A 19933-nucleotide genomic window follows, 5' to 3' on the forward strand; every position below is an offset into this window, starting at 1 on the left:
ACAGATGTAAAGATATCAAATCAAGAGCGAACCTGAGAAAACGTTTTCTCCCCTTTTGCCCCGCACAGTTGCCGTAGCGGAAGTATTACCCGAAAACAACCTCGTGCTGTATTGTGGGAAGTGTGCCCCTAACAAACATGGCTGACACCTTTGGAGACGGTTTGTTCAGCGTGTTTGACGATGAACAACAAAATACCACAAATAAAAAAGTACCGTCGAGTGTGGCGGCAGAACCGGGGTAAATATGTATTTTCTGGAGAAAAATTTTGTGTTTGTTTTGGAAAGTTTTTTTCTCCGCGAGGACGGTAGTGCCATGGGTGCTCGTGCCAGTCATAGTAACAGCCATTGGTTCGTTAAAGAAACACCGGACAAAAAAAAGGCTTATTGGGCTTAAAGTTAACAATATTATGGCATATATAACTCTGAGCCCATTTCTCTTGAACACGAGTTTGTAGCTAAGTGTTTGTGTGCCCTTCATTGGTGAATCGTGCATGTTGGCTAACAGCTCGTGTGTTTCTGCTCTCTATAGGAAAGCTGCAGCCAAAAATGAAACAGACAGAGATGTCGGTCCGTCTGCCCGAGTCAAGAGAGAGGCAGACAGTGATGGTGGAGAGGAAGTGGTGTTTGTGAAGAAACCTCGACATGAGGCAGTTTCGGCGAATGAACTGAAGTAAGAAGGGAAGCTTTGTTGTGTTCATGCAGGGTGTTAGTGGACACAGTTATTAAAATGCTCAGCAGCATAAAAAAAGTGATGTAAAACCAGCTTCATATTATTAGAAATATTTAAATTATCCCTGCTTGTGAATGTTTATCCACGCATTTATCATCGAGCAGCTTATCCCAGGTCTCATAGCATGAGATTAGATTAGATTAGATAGAACTTTATTAATCCCTCGGGTGGGTTCCTCTGGGAAATTCAATTTCCAAAAAAGCACAGCACCGACAGAAGTTACAGAGTTACAGAATATTATATATATATATATACACACACACACACACACACACATATATATATATATATATATATATATATATATATATATATATATATATATATATATATATATAAATACAGAGACAATATAAATAAAATATACGAAGGGGATAAATAGGAATAAAAAATAAAAATAGAAGTGAATTGCACATTTCAAGTATTGAGGTCTATTGCACTGTTGACTATTTACAAAAGTATTGCACAAAAGGTATTGTACAGTGAGGTGAAGAGGCACTACAGCTTAGTTGTTCCCCCCTCCTTTGTCCTCCTGTTTCCCCTCCCTCTCCCCTCCAGAGAGGAGTTAAACAGTCTGATGGCGTGTGGGACAAAGGAGTTTTTAAGTCTGTTAGTTCTTGTCTTTGGGAGAAGCAACCTGTCACTGAACAGACTCTTCTGGTTGTTAATGGCCGTGTGCAGAGGATGCCTGGCATTGTCCATAATGTCCATCAGTTTCTTTAGTGTCCTTTTCTCTGCCACTGTCACCAGAGTGTCCAGCTTCATGCCGACCACAGAGCTAGCCCTCCTGATCAGTTTCTCCAGCCTGGATGAGTCCTTCTTTGCTGTGCTGCTCCCCCAGCACACCACAGCATAGAAAAGTACTCCAGCAACCACCGACTGGTAAAACATCCTCAGGAGCTTCCTGCAGATGTTAAAAGACCTCAGCCTCCTGAGGAAGTACAGTCGGCTTTGGGCTTTTTTATACAGGTGCTCTGTGTTGCATGACCAGTCCAGTTTATTGTCCACCCACAGCCCGAGGTACTTGTACTTGTACTTGTTGACCACCTCCACCCCCTCTATCTGAACCGGCAGTGGACCTGCTCTAGACCTCCCGAAGTCCACAACCAGTTCCTTAGTCTTTGAGGTGTTGAGTTGCAGGTGGTTTGTGTGACTCCATGCGACAAAGTTCCTCACCAGACTTCTGTACTCCTCTTCCTGATCATCCCAGATACACCCCATGATGGCTGTGTCGTCTGCAAACTTCTGAATGTGGCATAATTCAGAGTTGTAGCAGAAGTCAGAGGTGTACAGGGTGAAGAGATGTGGGTTACCCCTTGCACATATCACCAGTCTATCACAGGGCTTACATATGATTGTCATATTCTAATTAGAAATATAGGAGGTGTCATCATCAAAATGTTATTTCAGATGTTCTCTGAGAAGGTCTCCTCTACACCAATGAAGTGAAAATGTGAAGGAAAGAGAATGCAACCTGCAACTGGATAAAATGTCATCCTCCGAAGAGCGCGCTCTAACACATGAAAATGTGCATAATTATGCTTATTATTCCTGATATCATCACAGTTATTGTCAGCATATTAGACATAGAACCTTCCTGTCTCCGGACAGCTGACAGGACCCAGCTAAACAACAAGAGCTGGTTATAAGCTCACATTATGCCAGTTAATGTCAGGCTTGAGTGTCGTTTTCCACACGAATCACACTTTCCCTCTGATAAACATTTTGATTATGTGAGTTCATTCACATCAGAGTTTGTTCTATTTCTTCTTTCTTTTTTCAGTCTTGCAGAATTTATGCCTCAGGTGAAGGTGGAGCAAGTGGAAACAGTGGAAGGATGTTCACATGAGGTAAAGAAAATCTGTTGTTTTTTGTTTGGTTTTTTAAGAATTTTATTCATTTTTAAATAAACAAGCAGAAAAAATAGTGATGATAACTGTTGCCATTTCTGTACTTCCCTGACAGGTTGCTCTTCCTGCCAGTGAGGAATATAAACCTCTGAAACCACGAGTGGGAAAAGCAGCCAAGGTATAAGGGGCCTTAGTCTGAGTTTTCACGAACTGACATTACCGTGGGATTGCTTTCCTTTTGTTCTGATACATCTTACTCGTCTTGCAGGAGTACCCTTTCGTTCTCGATCCCTTCCAGCGGGAGGCCATATTATGTATTGACAACAACCAGTCTGTGCTTGTGTCTGCACACACCTCTGCAGGGAAGACTGTTTGTGCTGAGTAAGTGTCATCAGTAAACAATTTATACTGAGCGATCACATTTTTCCTCATTCCAGTTGATTATATTTGGCTAAAATACAGCTTAGAATTTAAACTCAAACTACAGAAAATGTGATGCTGACCATTAACAGTTTATAGAGACTAGAGATGATACTCACTGTTGTGCTGTATCAGTGCCTTCTTGGTAAATGTACTGACACGCTGGAAAGCAGCACTGAGAGATATTATGAACCCTTATAGCCCACTGATTGGTCATAACACTGAACCAAAACAAAACAGGTATTCTAAACATTTTTCATTTAATATGAACTAAAACATGAAGACTGGTCAGCAATTGTGCTCAGTAGGTGTTCATAGTTCTTTAAAAACATTTTTTAATGGCTTTCTCTGATATCTTTCTGCAGATATGCCATTGCGCTGGCTCTCAGGGAGAAGCAGAGAGTGATCTTCACCAGCCCCATCAAGGCTCTCTCCAACCAGAAGTACAGAGAGATGTACGAAGAGTTTCAAGATGTAGGACTGATGACAGGTGACGTCACCATCAACCCCACTGCCTCTTGCCTCGTCATGACAACAGAGGTAAAAAAAAAACAATTTTGTGTGGAGTTGAGACATTATTACATTTGCTAGTTATATCCTTATTGAAGAGTGTTTTTTGATGCTGCTCAATCCAGAGGTCGGTCAATGATAAACTTCTTCTCTCCCAGATTCTGAGGAGCATGCTGTACCGAGGCTCTGAGATCATGAGGGAAGTGGCGTGGGTCATCTTCGATGAGATCCATTACATGAGAGACACGGGTGGGTATAAAATAGAAAAGTGATGCAGACGATCTGTAAAATTACAGATCAGTGTGTTTTGAACATCCAAGAATCAAATAGATTTTCTCCTGGGTACAAACAGAATTCATGAGTAAGTTATGGATGGATACTTGACTTGGATCCCTCACACAGTGACTCGCTGCAACATTAGCATTCTATTACAGCATCACATTCAAATTCAGTGAGCCCTTTAGAACAACCCTTTCATTTTATTTCTACAAAGGCAGACTGCATGGCTTTAGGAATGATTTTACACACCTGCAGTAACACCAGAAATGTCTGAATTCAAAGATTAGGTGTGGACCCGCAGCTTTCAATTGTCCATACAATATATGTTCTAAGATTACTAATACGCTGTTGAAAAAAAATTGCACATGGCATGTTGTCAAATTAAATATATATATTTGAAATAGAGAAAACGCAGGAAAGTAAACACGTTAACATGTTTTCTAGCGATTTATTTCCTGCAGTCTGGTGCAGTTGAGGCCGTGAATGAAAATGGAAGCAAAGTAAAACAATTGCATGAAAAATCAGTGTTTATACCTTCTTTGTCGACTTTTCATTTACTGATTTCTCAACAGCAGCACTTAAGGCTCAGTTGAATTAAAGTTTATTTTAACCCTGTGGTTAAAAAAATGTCACATGATGGCTTTTGGTTGGTAACACGTCTCACTGGTCTGTGTATTTCAGAGCGTGGCGTGGTTTGGGAGGAGACCATCATTCTTCTTCCCGATAATGTGCATTATGTTTTCCTGTCAGCCACCATCCCCAATGCCAAACAGTTTGCTGAGTGGATTTGTCACTTACACAAGCAGGTGGGATGTTGTACTGCCTCATAGTATAATTAAAGTTCTTATAATGTCCCTAAGTGAGAAGGTGACAGTTTAAATGAGTGACTTAGGGTAGTTTTTCTTGTTTATTGATTTATGCTTTTCTAATGTCTCCTGTAGCCATGCCATGTGGTCTACACAGACTACCGCCCCACTCCACTGCAACACTATATCTTTCCAGCAGGGGGTGATGGACTCCACCTGGTTGTTGATGAAAATGTAAGGACACGTGGAAACAACACTCATTAGGGCTTTTCAGAAGAAATGAATGAATAACTCTTTGGACTCGGCTTCATCTCCTTCACTGATAATTCTGCTTTACACAAGTGGGGCTAAAATAACAATTTGTGTATTCTAAATCTGGATGCACCAATTAGAAACAGCTGCTATAAGGTAATGTATAATTCAGGACGTTTTTTTGTGTTTGTATTTTTCTCCAGGGAGAATTCAGAGAGGACAATTTCAACACAGCTATGCAGGTGCTGAGAGATGCTGGGGATTCTGGGGGCAGCAGCGGAGGTGCCAAGTGGGATCCAAAAGGAAGGAAAGGAGGCACTAAAGGTGTGTGGGTTTGCTGGATTTTAATGTAAAAATCTTTGATTCAGTAATTCATATAAGATTGCATGTCTTTGTACTTTAATCAGGCCCATCAAGCGTGTTCAAGATAGTGAAGATGATCATGGAGAGGAACTTCCAGCCAGTGATTATTTTCAGCTTCAGTAAGAAAGAGTGTGAGGCCTACGCTCTGCAGGTGGCTAAACTGGACTTTAACAGAGGTATGTGCATTCCTGGAAACTCTAATCTGTGTGTGTGTGTCAGTATTTTCCCCACGAAAGCGTGCGGCCATGTCTCTGGTGAGAGTAGCAGTATAGTCAGTCAAGTTAAGTTGTTTGCAGTCATGAAAGCACCGATAGACTTTGAGAAGGTCTTTGCAAACGTGCTGTTTGATAAGTGCAATGTGTGAATAATTGAAAGTTTACTGCTGACACCTAAGCTGATAGATTAATATCAAAGGATGTGTTTCTGGCATTTGGCTTGTAGCTCTGTGTGCTGAATGAGGTGAGGTCAGACTCTTTGTCAGTCAAGTTCTGAATATTACAGATTAAAAGCTTATTTTTTCCTCTAATAAGAATAGAAATGATTGACTTTTTATAATTTGATCATGAGAATATTATTATACAGTGATGTTGCTTTTTTTGACCAATAGCTTCACTGCATTTGTCACTTATGAGGTGTCAGGTCACAAGACCAGTCAGTGAGCAGATTTTTGAGATGGCAAATGGATTTTCTTTGCCAACTGAAACATCAACACCACCTGTTTTTGTGACAAACTGTTCAGAGAGCGGGGGAAGAAGATGAGATTTGGCAAATAAATCAACATTGCTAAATTGTTGGCAGGGAATGTAATTTTATCCTCCTCACCCAGTGAGTGCCATCAGTGTAGCTTATTGTGCCTTCACCGTTGGTGCTGCTGTTTGGTCCAGTGGATAAGTGGAGGAGTTGGTTCATAAGAATAAATCTCCGCATGATTGGAGACAGTCCAGCAGCAGACTGAGCTTGGCTCACATCCACCTGCTCCAAGTCAAACATGCTCGTCAAATCTTAAGTGGGAGATCTTTTCCTTCCCCATTTCAGTTTGTTTTTTCTGCCCAGTGACATTATTGTAAATGAGAAGGTTTGTTTTCACACTGAGCTGTTCCAGCACTGAAATCCAGTGCAGATCGCCAAACATTTATCAGTATTGCACAAAACAAATGGAGACACTGTGCCAAAGACAGTTCCTCATTTTCACAAGTTTCTTGTGTTCTTGTGGTTTCAGTAAAGCTTTTGTTTTTTGTTTTTCTTAAGAAAAATTGTAGATACTGAGATAATTTCAGTAGATCGGAGAAAAAGGGTATATCCACATATATACAGGTCTTATTTAAAATGAGTTTTTTTCCATGTTTGTTTTGAAAAATATCTCTCCACATGAAAATGCAAAACATTTTTGGCATGCTGTTGATGCCGAAGCAACAGGTGGTGATATAACTCTGATCATCTAGAAATGCTGGCCAACCAGAGGCCTACAAACAGTAACACAGCACACAGTCTGACGTCAGAAAAAGGAGATAAAGTTGTCAACACCTTTGATGTTGCAAGACTTGCAAGAAAGAAGTTTTCAGTATTTTATTTGTTTATGCTTTTAGCTACAGCAAAATCCCCTTACAAATGTAATTATTGGACTTGAAGTGGTTCCATGAATAAGGGCCAGTCCACATGGACTGAGATGGACAGAGACCGCCCACCAGCAACAGCAAATACTATAATGTGTTTGGCACAAAAACTCCAAAGTCAACAGAGACTTGCACAATTCCTGAGTGGTTGATGTTTCTCTGTAGGCAATTCCCCAAAACCCCCTATCTCCATTGGTCCACGTTAACCCCACATTTCCCAGGATTAATTATGTGTTGAATAATATTTTAAAATCACTCAAACTTGACTCCTTTCTTTGTTACAGATGATGAGAAACGTCTGGTGGAGGAGGTTTTCAACAATGCAGTGGACTGTCTATCAGATGAGGACAAGAAACTGCCTCAGGTAAGTGTTTCTACATGCTCTCACACTCAGCTTTCTCTGAGCTTGTCAAGGGTTTATTTATTTATTTAAACATGGTTTTTGAACCTGATCTTAACACCTTGTAAAATCTTAGCAAAAAGCTTCACTGTTTCCTGCTGTGATGAGTCCTGTTAAAATCAGTACCCAGTATCCTGTACCCAGTAACAGCGTTAGTAGCTGTTATTGGGTACAACACGAGCAACGGCAAAGCACAACCCTACCACACACTTTTCCATTACAAGGGTTATGTTGGTTTTGGTTTCGTCAGCTGTGATCAAAACGGTCACTGAGAGAGAAGTTCAACAGTAATGAGCTTGTTTGTGTTCTTCAGGTCGAGCATGTGCTGCCACTGTTAAAGAGGGGGATAGGGATCCATCATGGAGGCCTACTGCCCATCCTGAAAGAGACCATAGAGATCCTCTTTTCTGAAGGCCTCCTCAAGGTACTGGTGATTCTAACTTTAATGAGATTTGTCTGTCTCTGCAGGACTGAAAATTTCAAAAGTGTGTTTGTAACAGACGTTTAGGGGAAATACTTAATTTGCGCAAAAGTTTAGTACATAGTCATATTAATGGATTTGATGAATATGTTGACATGGAATCCTTGAGAGAGTCTGTTCAAGTGTAATTAAAACTAATCTTTAAAGTAACCAGTCGTCCAGTTCATGATAATGTGTGCCTATCTTCAGTCTTGTCTTCAGTCTTTTTACTTTAACTACAGAGTTACACTTTAGCTGTTGGTCATTTCTGGTTGTTATGGCAGTAACACTGTGAAATGAAGAAAATGTGCTAAAATGGAGGCAAATAAAAGAACATAATTAGAAATACTCTTACATCTGGAGAAGCAGATGTTTCAGCGTGTTGTAATCCAGACTTAGACACAAGTCAGGTAATTATTAAAGGCTTTTTATCACAACTTTAAGATTTAGTCAATGCAGACTGGAAACTTGTCACAAACCAATAGAAATGGTTTGTGACAAGTTTCCAAACTTTACGGGAAATCCTGCTTTTGTGTTGGTTTTTCTTTTTGTTTGATTGTTTTTTAAGATTTATGCCTGATCGGCTGTTCTTGGCGGCTCCAATCTTTTTGCACTTAAAAGAAAATGGCTTTCCAAATGTTTTATGAGGAACACTTTGAACATGTTTATTAGTCCTCGAGGATCAGTGTCTATTTGTAAGTGATAAAATGTAAATATTGAGATGAGCTTAATGCTCCTTATTTCCATTGCAGGCCTTGTTTGCCACAGAGACATTCGCCATGGGCATCAACATGCCAGCTCGCACTGTGCTCTTCACCAGTGCACGCAAGTTTGATGGCAAGAATCACCGCTTTGTAAGTTCACGCAGTCAAACACAATGGTCTCCCCCTCTTTTATGTCTTTAATACAGAATTTTCTCAGCAGCAGTATTAGTATGGATGTTTGGAAAAGTTGCACTTCCAGAAAGATATCTGTCTGTCTATGGCTTCTGTTTGAGGCCAGTAAAATGCAGAGCTCGCCATAAATTGTGCTTTAAAGCTGCTCTGTCAAGTGTGCAGTTGTTATGTAGCATGTTGCTCTGAAGCCTTTATAAGGTCTTCAAGCATTGCAGCTTGTATTGGCACATAAATAGCCACATATTGTTTACAAGGGGGTGCTCTAGGGATTAAAGAGAATGAGCGAGAGAGAGTGAAACTGCCCTCCAAGAGGTTCATCAGAAACATCTGTTGCCTCTGATGGTGCCAAAACTCCACACAGGCACTCACACTTCACCTTCATTCTTCAAAAAACTCTCTTCCAACTCAAGAGCTGCTCTCAAGAATGTGTGAAATGAAGATCTGATCATTTAAACTCTTGTTTGGTTTTTTTTTTGCAAAGAGAGGTAAAAATGTGGAGCTTAGTCAGTGCCATGTGTGATTCAATGAACAGTAGATGAGTGATGTAGATTCATAGCAATGCAGATAATTGCCTAGGCAGTAATTGAATAAATGTGCAGATGTTCAGTGTTTTGTTTTTACCACCTTCATTTATGCTGTTTTAACCAGTTTCTCAGTCGTACATATATTTCACATGTACATAGACGTTCTATAATATAATTTATCTTCCCACCTTGTCTAGATAACATCAGGTGAGTATATCCAGATGTCTGGGCGTGCTGGGAGGAGAGGAATGGACGACAGAGGGATTGTTATTTTCATGGTGGATGAGAAGATGAGCCCAGCTGTGGGTAAACAGCTACTCAAGGTACTGTTAACCAGGCTGCTGCAAATGCTTTTTACCATCACTTTCAGGTTTTTTTAGTCCCTAGCATTATTTTAACCACTGAATCCAAAGTTTTAAAAGTGATTCTTAAGTTGTTCTTTGTCAGGAATCGCTGACATTTTAATCATTTTAACCATTTTAATCCTGCTGTGCAGGGCTCTGCAGATCCTTTGAACAGTGCCTTCCACTTAACCTACAACATGGTGCTCAACCTGCTGCGTGTGGAGGAGATCAACCCAGAATACATGCTGGAGAAGTCTTTCTACCAGTTCCAACACTACAGGGCTTTGCCTGGTGTAGTGGAGAGTAAGCATTTCTGTATGCACTTGTTCACACTACACACTTGGGTAGTAACTGACAGACATACAAATATGAACACAAATAGCAATCACGGACTTCAATAGCATGTATATGTATATTTGTAGTATGATGACTGTTTACAGTGTCATCTTCAGTTGTCTGGTATGAATTACGTGTGATCTAGTTCTAAGATGAATCTAAAATGACTGTTTTTGTGCAGAAATTAAGAAGTTGGAGGAGCAGTACCACACCATTGAGATTCCCAATGAAGAGAGTGTGGTCACTTACTTTAAAATCAGACAGCAGCTGGCCAAACTGAGTAAAGAAATCCAGGAGTTCATCCACAAACCCAAATACTGCTTGCCCTTCTTACAGCCTGGGCGACTTGTCAAGGTACTGCTTTACGCTTAGACCAGCAGTAATAATGGAAGATTTTCACATCATTTAACAAGTCTGTATTTTCATCTGTCAGGTAAAAAATGAGGATGCTGACTTTGGCTGGGGAGTGGTTGTAAACTTTTGCAAGAAGACTAATGTTAAGGTAAGTTAGTGGCACCTGTAGATGAATCCAAGGTCCCGTGGCTATGACTAACACACATTTCCCATTTAGACGACTACAGACTCAGAGCCGCTGTATGTCGTGGAGGTTTTGGTCCACTGTAGTAAGGACAGTGTGAAAGATGCTGCAACTGAAGCTGCTAAACCTGCCGCTCCAGGGGAGACTGGAGAGATGCAGGTGGGTGGAGCAATCGCAAGAACACACATAACTTCATATACACAAATGGGAGCGCCATAATTAAAATCACCTTTTTCTGCCCAGGTGGTTCCAGTGATGCTCCATCTCCTCACTTCTGTCAGCTCAGTTCGTCTTTACATCCCCAAAGACCTGAGGCCCTACGACAACAGACAGCTCATGCTCAAGTCCATACAGGTACAAAGTAGAGCCATTTCTCAAGGTGTTGAAGATATTAGTGTGAATCATTTACATTTTTTTCCCTCCAATCATTTTGTCCACAGGAGGTGCAGAAACGTTTTCCAGATGGTGTTCCTCTGCTTGACCCCATAGATGACATGGGCATCAAAGACCCTGCATTAAAGAAAGTTATTCAGAAGATTGAGGCCTTTGAGCACCGCATGTACACCCATCCCCTGCACAGTGACCCCAACTTGGAATCTGTCTATTCTCTCTGTGAGAAGAAAGCTCTGGTGAGAAACTTTGTCAAATTTCAAGCAATGGGATGTCCTGCTAATTGTCAGGCCTTATGAGAGCATAACTAAATGGTGGCAAACTGGGCTAACCTAGCTTGTAGTGGCATGATTTGCATTTGTGTTTGCCTGGTAAGTGATGTTTGCGTAAGTAAACATCACTGTCACTGGGGTATCCACTGTGTCAGCTGTAAACTAGTAAGCGTGAGTAATGCTATACGGTCGGGAACAACTATGTGGCTGGTTTTAACCAGTTGCCTCATCACACCGCTGATCAAGAGTGTGAAAATAAAGAGTGTGAGAATTAGCTGCCTGAAGGCTAGGACTGAGTTAATGAGTGTGGGTATTGGTCTCCAGTTTGCCATTTTTATTTATAACCTGTTGTTCTTTGCTTTTTCTCTGACTTGGTAATGGTTTTGATCATGGCTTCTCTGGAAGCGACTCTGAGCACTGTTTCAGTGAATTCAAAGGTTCTTACACTGTTGAACACTTTGTTACTACCCTGTGGGGCCGTATATCGCAACAAGGTACTAACAAAGTATTTAGTTGTCTATCACCTTTGTGTTGGAACAAAACATCACTTTTGGTTAGGGTTATTTATTGGTAGCTTTGATTGATATTGGGGTGTATTGTCTATACCACAACAGGTTACTATAACAAATAACAGCTAAACACTCTAATTTCTCAATGTTTGAACTTTCCTGTTTATCTACAAAAAGTACCTTTTGTTAGATGAGACTTGATTTCTTTTTATTGGATTTTTCTGTTCAGTTGTGGTCAAATATGTACATACAGGCAAACAGGAAAAATGACCGCTTGTGAATGTTATTCCTACATTCAGAGGTCCAGTAAATTTAATTTTGCTTTCTTTGAACACCAAAATGAAACAAAACTGCTGCTAATCCTCAGGTTCATCTTTTTATTGGTTTTTACAGATGCTACCATTTCTGATGTCTCATTTATATTATTTGTTTAGCCAAACAGGTAGCACTGGCTGAACTCAGCACATCTTACAGATGCACAAGCACTAAAAAGTCTTAGCTTTAGCTTTAAGTGTTCCTGTGATGTCACTTATCTTTACCAACACATCCAGTCACCATTACAGAGAAGTCTTTGCTTCTGTCTTTGATCGATGAGCAGTGCTGGTGAAGTCTTTGTGTGTGTGTGTTAAATACAGTAGAAGAGGTTGAAGTGGATAAATTAAATAGTTGGTATGAGATAAGCATGCACATGAACATCTGATGCAATTGTCTTTCACATTCCTCTTCATCACTCTGACAGCTAAAGTTGCTTGAAGTTTTCTGATGAGCTAAACTGGAACCTATCACGCAGCTTTTTGAGACTTTAAGAAACCCTGAAATCAAAGTTCAACAAGTTAAAAATGAAGAAATTTGCATAACATAACTGTGTGTGTGTGTTTCAGATCGCAGCAGATGTTCGAACAGCCAAGCGAGACCTCAAAAAAGCGCGAACCATCTTGCAGATGGACCAGCTGAAGTGCAGAAAGAGAGTTCTTCGAAGACTTGGCTTTGCCAGTCCCTCTGACGTCATTGAGATGAAAGGGCGGGTCGCCTGTGAAATTAGCAGGTAGGGGAGGGCGGGGCACACACACACAAAGCTGGGACAGTGAAGAAAATGTTTGAGCTGCGTCTGTATGGATGAACCTGAAAACTTCAGGTTACTTGTGTAACCCCGGCTCTCACAGCAGCATGAGTGAGATGCCTCAGCATGGGATGCACCTGCTTGCGTATTCCTTAAAAGCCTTATTCCATTACAACAATCCTGATTGGCTGATGATTGAAACGACCACGTTGGACAGCCACCCAACCTTATGAAGCTTGCACTACTATGTGGCCATTTTTTTTTATTTTTTTTTTTAAAGATAAGCAGTTTTTCTCACTTCACCCCAGCAAAAAGGGCATCTCACTCATGCTACCCTGAGAACTGGGGTTACGTGAGTTACCTAAAGTTCCTATTCCTAGCTGTTGTTTTGATGTCTTACAATTAGATATTTAGCATAAAAAAGCAGATTCTTACTCCGTGTTCCACCTCACATTTCTTTTATAGCTGCTGTTTTGAAAAGATCAAGATATTGAAGCAAAGTCATTATATAATTAAGTTTCTGTATAAATATCTCCAGTGCCGACGAGCTCCTGCTGACTGAGATGATGTTCAACGGTCTCTTCAATGATCTGACAGTTGAGCAAGCCACCGCCCTGCTGTCCTGCTTTGTCTTCCAGGAAAACGTAGGGACAAACGAACACAAATGCATCACTCACTCGATGTACAAAGATTCATCTTTTCCCGAACACTAAAATAAACACCTTATTCCCATTCCTGTAAGTTCGAGCTGCTTTCACATTCTTGGCTTCTTCTCCTGCTTTACAGTCAAAGCAAACACCAAACTCTCAAAATAGGTTGATCCAGCATCAGCACATGTTTAAACAGACTTTCATTGGTTTCTCATTAGCTCAGTCCTGTGAACGGGAAAATTCTGACCTCAATCCCATATCGGACTGTCTCTTATTAGCCAGCTTCAAATGTTTACACAGCGAATAATGACAAGCAGCTGTCATGTTTCCAATAAATCCGGTGCGCATGTGAGTGCACAGCTGTTGTCTTTAAAGACGACCTGCTGCTATTTTAGCTGTTGATGATGGGGACTTTAGCCAATTAGCATGTTTTTAAAGGACTTCAGCGTTGGTCGGAAGAACACCTGAAAATAAATTGTACATTTGTTACTTATTGAGCCAAGTTCATCACCTTCTCGATAACTTGCAGACGTGAACATACCTCTAATCCTGCACATTAGCTTCTCAGAGGAGCCACCAAACAGATATTCACTGAGATCAAGTGCATGTTAATATTAGTTTGCATCTGCAGACCAAACAGCTGCTCGAATGCAAAATAGCACACTAGAATATGTATAAATACCACCTGACTTCAATACTGCTGTATTGAAAAATAAAAATCCAGACCACAATAAATATTTAAAGAGCAGATGTGGCTGCTTATAAAAGTGATACCGGCAGCCTAGGAGGCCCTAAGCTTTCTGATGAAAATAACATTAGTATCTCAAATTGTTGTGAGACGGAGACTTACATTTGATTCTAGGATACTTCGATATACAGTGGAGATCGTGCTTGATTCAATGACTACAAACCATTACGCTCCTGCCAGTTAGTGAGAGGTGATATGAGCTGCTGATATGCTTTGGTTCCTTGATGAGTCATTTTGTTTTGTGCAACTTTGCAAACCTTATCCATGCTGCCATGTTCTTCCTAAGGGAAGTCACTTTCTCCTTGTAGTCCTTCCATACAAGCATACTTGTTCATTCTTTTTCTAATTTAATTATCATGAAATTTGGGCCTTTAACATGCCAACACTCCCATAGAGTGAGATGCAGCTCTTGGATTTTTTGCAGTTTCCCTGATCATTGCATATTCTGACCTTGCTATGAATTTAGCTTGGATGCCCACCTGGCAACTGTCTTTCCATTTGATAATGAATAATCTTCCTCACTGTAGAAGGATGGACTTCAGATTGTTTGGGAATTTCCTCATAAACCTCCACAAATTTATTTGATGCTTCGCTAAGATAATTACTGATGTCTTTCCTCCTTGTATTCCTCCTGTATTTTCTGAAAAACTTAGACATGCGTGCAGGAGTTATGCTGTATTATGATTTAATAACATTAACATTTATATGGTACTTGTACTAATTATTTAGATGTTGTGTTTTTTTTCCTCCAGGCCAGCGAGATGCCAAAACTAACTGAGCAGCTCGCTGCACCGCTGAGACAGATGCAGGTGAGACTGCATTAGAGTGGAGCTGTATCTTGTTAAATGCGTGAACTTTAGTAGAAATGAAAGCATCACTGTTTCTGTTGTGTTCAGGAATGTGCAAAGCGCATCGCCAAAGTGTCAGCAGACGCCAAGCTGGAGGTGGACGAAGAGAGCTATCTGAACCAATTTAAACCCCACCTAATGGACGTGGTTTATGCCTGGGCCAACGGGGCCACGTTTGCTCAAATCTGCAAAATGACCGACGTCTTTGAAGGTTTGTTACTTCTCTTACAATCTGCAGGTGTTTAATTATTAAGATCACAATTTATTGGTTCCTTTCTCCAGTATTAGGAAATATTTTCTATTTGAGGCAGATTTTGTGGGTCAGATGAGTTATTTGATACAAAGTGAACACATTTACTCTCAAAAAAAGATAGATAGATAGATAGATATATAATCAAAGATTTCTAACACATGTATCTACACTCTGGATTTCTGTTTAGGGAGCATCATCCGTTGCATGCGTCGTCTGGAGGAGGTCCTGAGACAAATGTGCTCTGCATCTAAAGCCATCGGCAACACAGAGCTGGAGAATAAGTTTGCTGAAGGTAGGAAACACATTGCACCAATTTTTCATTTGAATGAATATTAGCTCCCTTTCTAAATGTAGTCTAACATGACAAATCCTTAAAAAGTTGGACATTTTTCACTGTTTTTTGTTGGTTTTTGTTAGATTTATTTTTGTATTGTTAAAACTACATTGATAGTACACCTGTGCATCATAAACTTTATTTAGTGCATGCATTTAGTACATGTATTTAGTGCATGCATTTAGTGCATGTTTTTAACAAACCATTTACGTTTTATGAAGAAGCCAAAACTAGATTCTGTAATTGTTCATGTAAAAGTTGTGACAGAGTTTGAATTGTGTTTCTCTCCCTGCAGGAATAACAAAGATCAAGAGAGACATCGTCTTTGCTGCCAGTCTCTACTTATAGTGTCTTTTAGTGAACCCTGCTCTTTTGTGGTTGTTTGTTTCACTATAGAAGTCATGTGCTTTGTTATTTACCCTTTTTTTAAAAATGTGTAATGCCTTAGTGAACTTAAATTGGTGATTATTCCATTGGCTCCAGCTGAAAGCTCTTTGGGAATGCTAACTGTGCAATCACAGCAACTTCCATAAACACTTTCATCCTGCTGAGGTTTCCCAATCATTGTCCTCACTGTGCGCATCATATATGGTCTGTTTTCACAGTTCATTGAATATGCATGTTTTGTTTTTGCTTAAATGGCAAAAATGTGCATAATTAGACTGATAATTATTTTGTGCTTTGATCTGAGGAGAGCTCATGACATAATACATCAAATACCTGTGTCGATGTTAATAACCCACTTTATTTTTCCGTATTTTTACATGTGTGTACATATTTGACAGTTTTCAATAAACGTCTGTATTTGTTTACATACAGATTATATATAAAAAGCAAACTGTTGTCCATTCACTTGATGCTGATATTAAACAGAAGGTTGTAATAACAGTAGCTGTCCAGCCAAGCAACACAGGACCTGAACTGACAGCCTACTCTGCAGTGCTCTCACCAAACATGGTAGAAACTTCTTCACTTGAATGTTTTTATTTATATATGTATTCAACCTCATCTGGTAGTTTATTGGTTTGAACAGCAGGTGGCGGTGCTACATAAAACGTACATGAGATTCAAACACCCCACCAGTTCATTTGTGTGAGCACTGAGCCAGCAATCTAACTCAACCACCATCGGGCTCTTAAATTTAGGGGGGGGGGGCTCTGCTTCTGATGTTTTTAATAAAGTGTATATGCTGGAATTGGATCACATGTTTCATTATAATATTCATCTGGAAGTTCATTGGTTTGAACAGCAGGTTGCGGTGTTTCTTGATATTCAGATACACCCCAGCTCACGCGCTCAAAACCCGCTTCCAAATCCACTACCACACAAACGAAGTGAAGCTGCAAAATAATAAGCAACTGAAGCTTTAACATTGATAAACATCAGTATGCTGTGCTTTGCGTGTCAAAGTAAACATTTACAGTGGGGCAAAAAAGTATTTAGTCAGCCACCGATTGTGCAAGTTCCCCCACTTAAAATGATGACAGAGGTCAGTAATTTGCACCAGAGGTACACTTCAACTGTGAGAGACAGAATGTGAAAAAAAAAATCCATGAATTCACATGGTAGGATTTGTAAAGAATTTATTCGTAAATTAGGGTGGAAAATAAGTATTTGGTCACCTCAAACATGGAAAATCTCTGGCTCTCACAGACCTGTAACATCTTCTGTAAGACACTTTTCTGTCCTCCACTCGTTACCTGTATGAATGGCACCTGTTTGAACTCATCATCTGTATAAAAGACACCTGTCCACAGCCTCAAACAGTCAGACTCCAAACTCCGCCATGGCCAAGACCAAAGAGCTCTCGAAGGACACCAGGAAAAGTATTGTAGACCTGCACCAGACTGGGAAGAGTGAATCTACAATAGGCAAGCAGCTTGGTGTGAAAAAATCAACTGTGGGAGCAATCATCAGAAAATGGAAGACATACAAGACCACTGATAATCTCCCTCGATCTGGGGCTCCACGCAAGATCTCATCCCGTGGGGTCAAAATGATCATGAGAACGGTGAGCAAAGATCCCAGAACCACACGGGGGGACCTGGTGAATGACCTGCAGAGAGCTGGGACCAAAGTAACAAAGGTCACCATCAGTAACACACTACAACGGCAGGGAATCAAATCCCGCAGTGCCAGACGTGTTCCGCTGCTGAAGCCAGTGCATGTCCAGGCCCGTCTGAAGTTTGCCAGAGAGCACATGGATGATACAGCAGAGGATTGGGAGAATGTCATGTGGTCAGATGAAACCAAAGTAGAACTTTTTGGTATAAACTCAACTCGTCGTGTTTGGAGGAAGAAGAATACTGAGTTGCATCCCAAGAACACCATACCTACTGTGAAGCATGGGGGTGGAAACATCATGCTATGGGGCTGTTTTTCTGCCAAGGGGACAGGACGACTGATCCGTGTTAAGGACAGAATGAATGGGGCCATGTATCGTGAGATTTTGAGCCAAAACCTCCTTCCATCAGTGAGAACTTTGAAGATGAAACGAGGCTGGGTCTTCCAACATGACAATGATCCAAAACACACCGCCCGGGCAACAAAGGAGTGGCTCCGTAAGAAGCATTTGAAAGTCCTGGAGTGGCCTAGCCAGTCTCCAGACCTCAACCCCATAGAAAATCTGTGGCGGGAGTTGAAAGTCCGTGTTGCTCGGCGACAGCCCCAAAACATCACTGCTCTCGAGAAGATCTGCATGGAGGAATGGGCCAAAATACCAGCTACTGTGTGTGCAAACCTGGTAAAGACCTATAGTAAATGTTTGACCTCTGTTATTGCCAACAAAGGTTATGTTACAAAGTATTGAGTTGTATTTTTGTTATTGACCAAATACTTATTTTCCACCCTGATTTACGAATAAATTCTTTACAAATCCTACCATGTGGATTCATGGATTTTTTTTTTTTTTTCACATTCTGTCTCTCACAGTTGAAGTGTACCTCTGGTGCAAATTACTGACCTCTGTCATCATTTTAGGCGGGGGAACTTGCACAATCGGTGGCTGACTAAATACTTTTTTGCCCCACTGTACAACAGTAAACGTGTCTTTTACACAGTCACTTACTGAGTTGATTGAAAAGCGAACTGAGACCTGCTGATCTCAGAGTTTATAGGAAATGGGTGCAGCAATTTATTGAAACATGCGAACACAAATGGAAATATAATGCAAAATAGTGTTTGCACAATTTTTATGAACGTGAAAGTCAATATTTGGTATGATCATCTCCATTCTTCAACCCATCCTGAACTCTCTTAGGTAAGTTTTCCTGTAATTTCTTTAAGAAGTTTTCAGGAATATTTTTCGCGGCTTCTTGGAGGACATTCAAAGCTCTTCTTTGGATTTTGGCTGCCTTTTGTTCTGCTCTCTGTCAAGATGATCCCACACTGCTAATGTTGAGTCCTGAGATCTAATGAGGCCAGTTGTTTCCAGCCTGATGCTCTCCTGATAGTATTGCACGATGAATCAAAATCTAACCAAACTGGCAGAGCCTCCACTGTGTTTTACAGACTGCAGTAAGCACTCATGTTGTCTCTCCTGACCTTCTCCGGATTGACCAGAATTTTCAAATTTGAAGTCATCACTCCATAAAACTTGCTGCTTCTGGTTTTCAGTTGAGTTCCTGTGTAATACATTTATGTGTAAACACAACACTGGTTCCTCCCTTGATGTTTGTATCTTACTTTTGCTTGAATTATTCATAGGCCAGTGTTAAGAGCCTTAACATACAAACAAAAAACATTTCTTTGAAAATGGTCAGCTTCAAGGACTAAACTGAAAATGAGTGAAAAAGCACCGTCTTTCAGCTTAAAATGGTAATAGTCTTTTTTTGAGAGCTTTAGTTTTTGGTTGTTCGGGTTAAATCACTCAGCTTTTTATAAAAACTAGTGAAAACTTCGCATCAGTTGTTTCTTTTCACACGTAAACATCTATCCACGCATTTTCTGCGAGCTCTTCCTCTAAAAACTGCTTATATCATCTCTGCCTAGTTACTAGTTGCCTTATGACATACTGTTAATAATCAATATTAACGTTGACTGAATGATTCATTTATTTCTTGGTTTATCTGCATTATTATCAGCTATTAAATGAGTTAGGTTCCTCTGTTAATACTCACGAAGGCTATAAAATGTCACTTTAGTTTTTAAAACTGTTTAAAAACAGTAATAAATCAACTTTATGGGGGTGTTGGTGGTCTCATATATTGTTGTGTTACACCCAGCCAGGCGTACATTTGTTGTTGTTTTAACTTTCCTCAGTGTGGATAATTTTAGATTGGTAAACTGGCAATTGAGTGCACGTCTGAGCCTAGCTACTATAATAGCAGCTGAATCTTTGCCCTTTAGATTCCACAGAATGGGTCTCGCTGGATTGATGCCTCAGGCACGATTTCATCTTCTTAGACATTAAGAATTGTGATGTGATCAGCAGCTGGTGCCTGTAGCTGTTTCACAGACAAGGCTTAATCATAACTAACGATACTGAATTCATTCTGGGTCATAATTACTGCCCAAAGTAATAATTACTGGTGATTCATTTAATAGGAG

At 40.3% G+C, this 19933-nt stretch overlaps 1 protein-coding gene across 1 annotated transcript; it reads left to right on the forward strand.

Annotated features, from left to right (window-relative positions):
• Positions 1–119: 119 nt before the first annotated feature.
• On the forward strand, positions 120–16545 carry mtrex (Mtr4 exosome RNA helicase). The gene is made up of 27 exons (XM_026173506.1): positions 120–238; positions 530–670; positions 2514–2580; positions 2696–2758; positions 2849–2961; positions 3366–3540; positions 3669–3759; positions 4471–4595; positions 4731–4829; positions 5051–5171; positions 5255–5386; positions 7108–7187; positions 7537–7647; positions 8436–8537; positions 9301–9426; positions 9600–9750; positions 9965–10137; positions 10217–10285; positions 10355–10480; positions 10565–10675; positions 10762–10950; positions 12374–12537; positions 13091–13196; positions 14703–14759; positions 14847–15009; positions 15239–15343; positions 15681–16545. Exons 1-27 carry the CDS (start codon positions 138–140, stop codon positions 15731–15733), a joined length of 3114 nt encoding a protein of 1037 aa, XP_026029291.1. The 5' UTR covers positions 120–137; the 3' UTR covers positions 15734–16545.
• Positions 16546–19933: the final 3388 nt, after the last annotated feature.

Source organism: Astatotilapia calliptera, chromosome 7 (genome assembly GCF_900246225.1).
Source record: "Astatotilapia calliptera chromosome 7, fAstCal1.2, whole genome shotgun sequence".
Classification (NCBI taxonomy): domain Eukaryota; kingdom Metazoa; phylum Chordata; class Actinopteri; order Cichliformes; family Cichlidae; genus Astatotilapia; species Astatotilapia calliptera.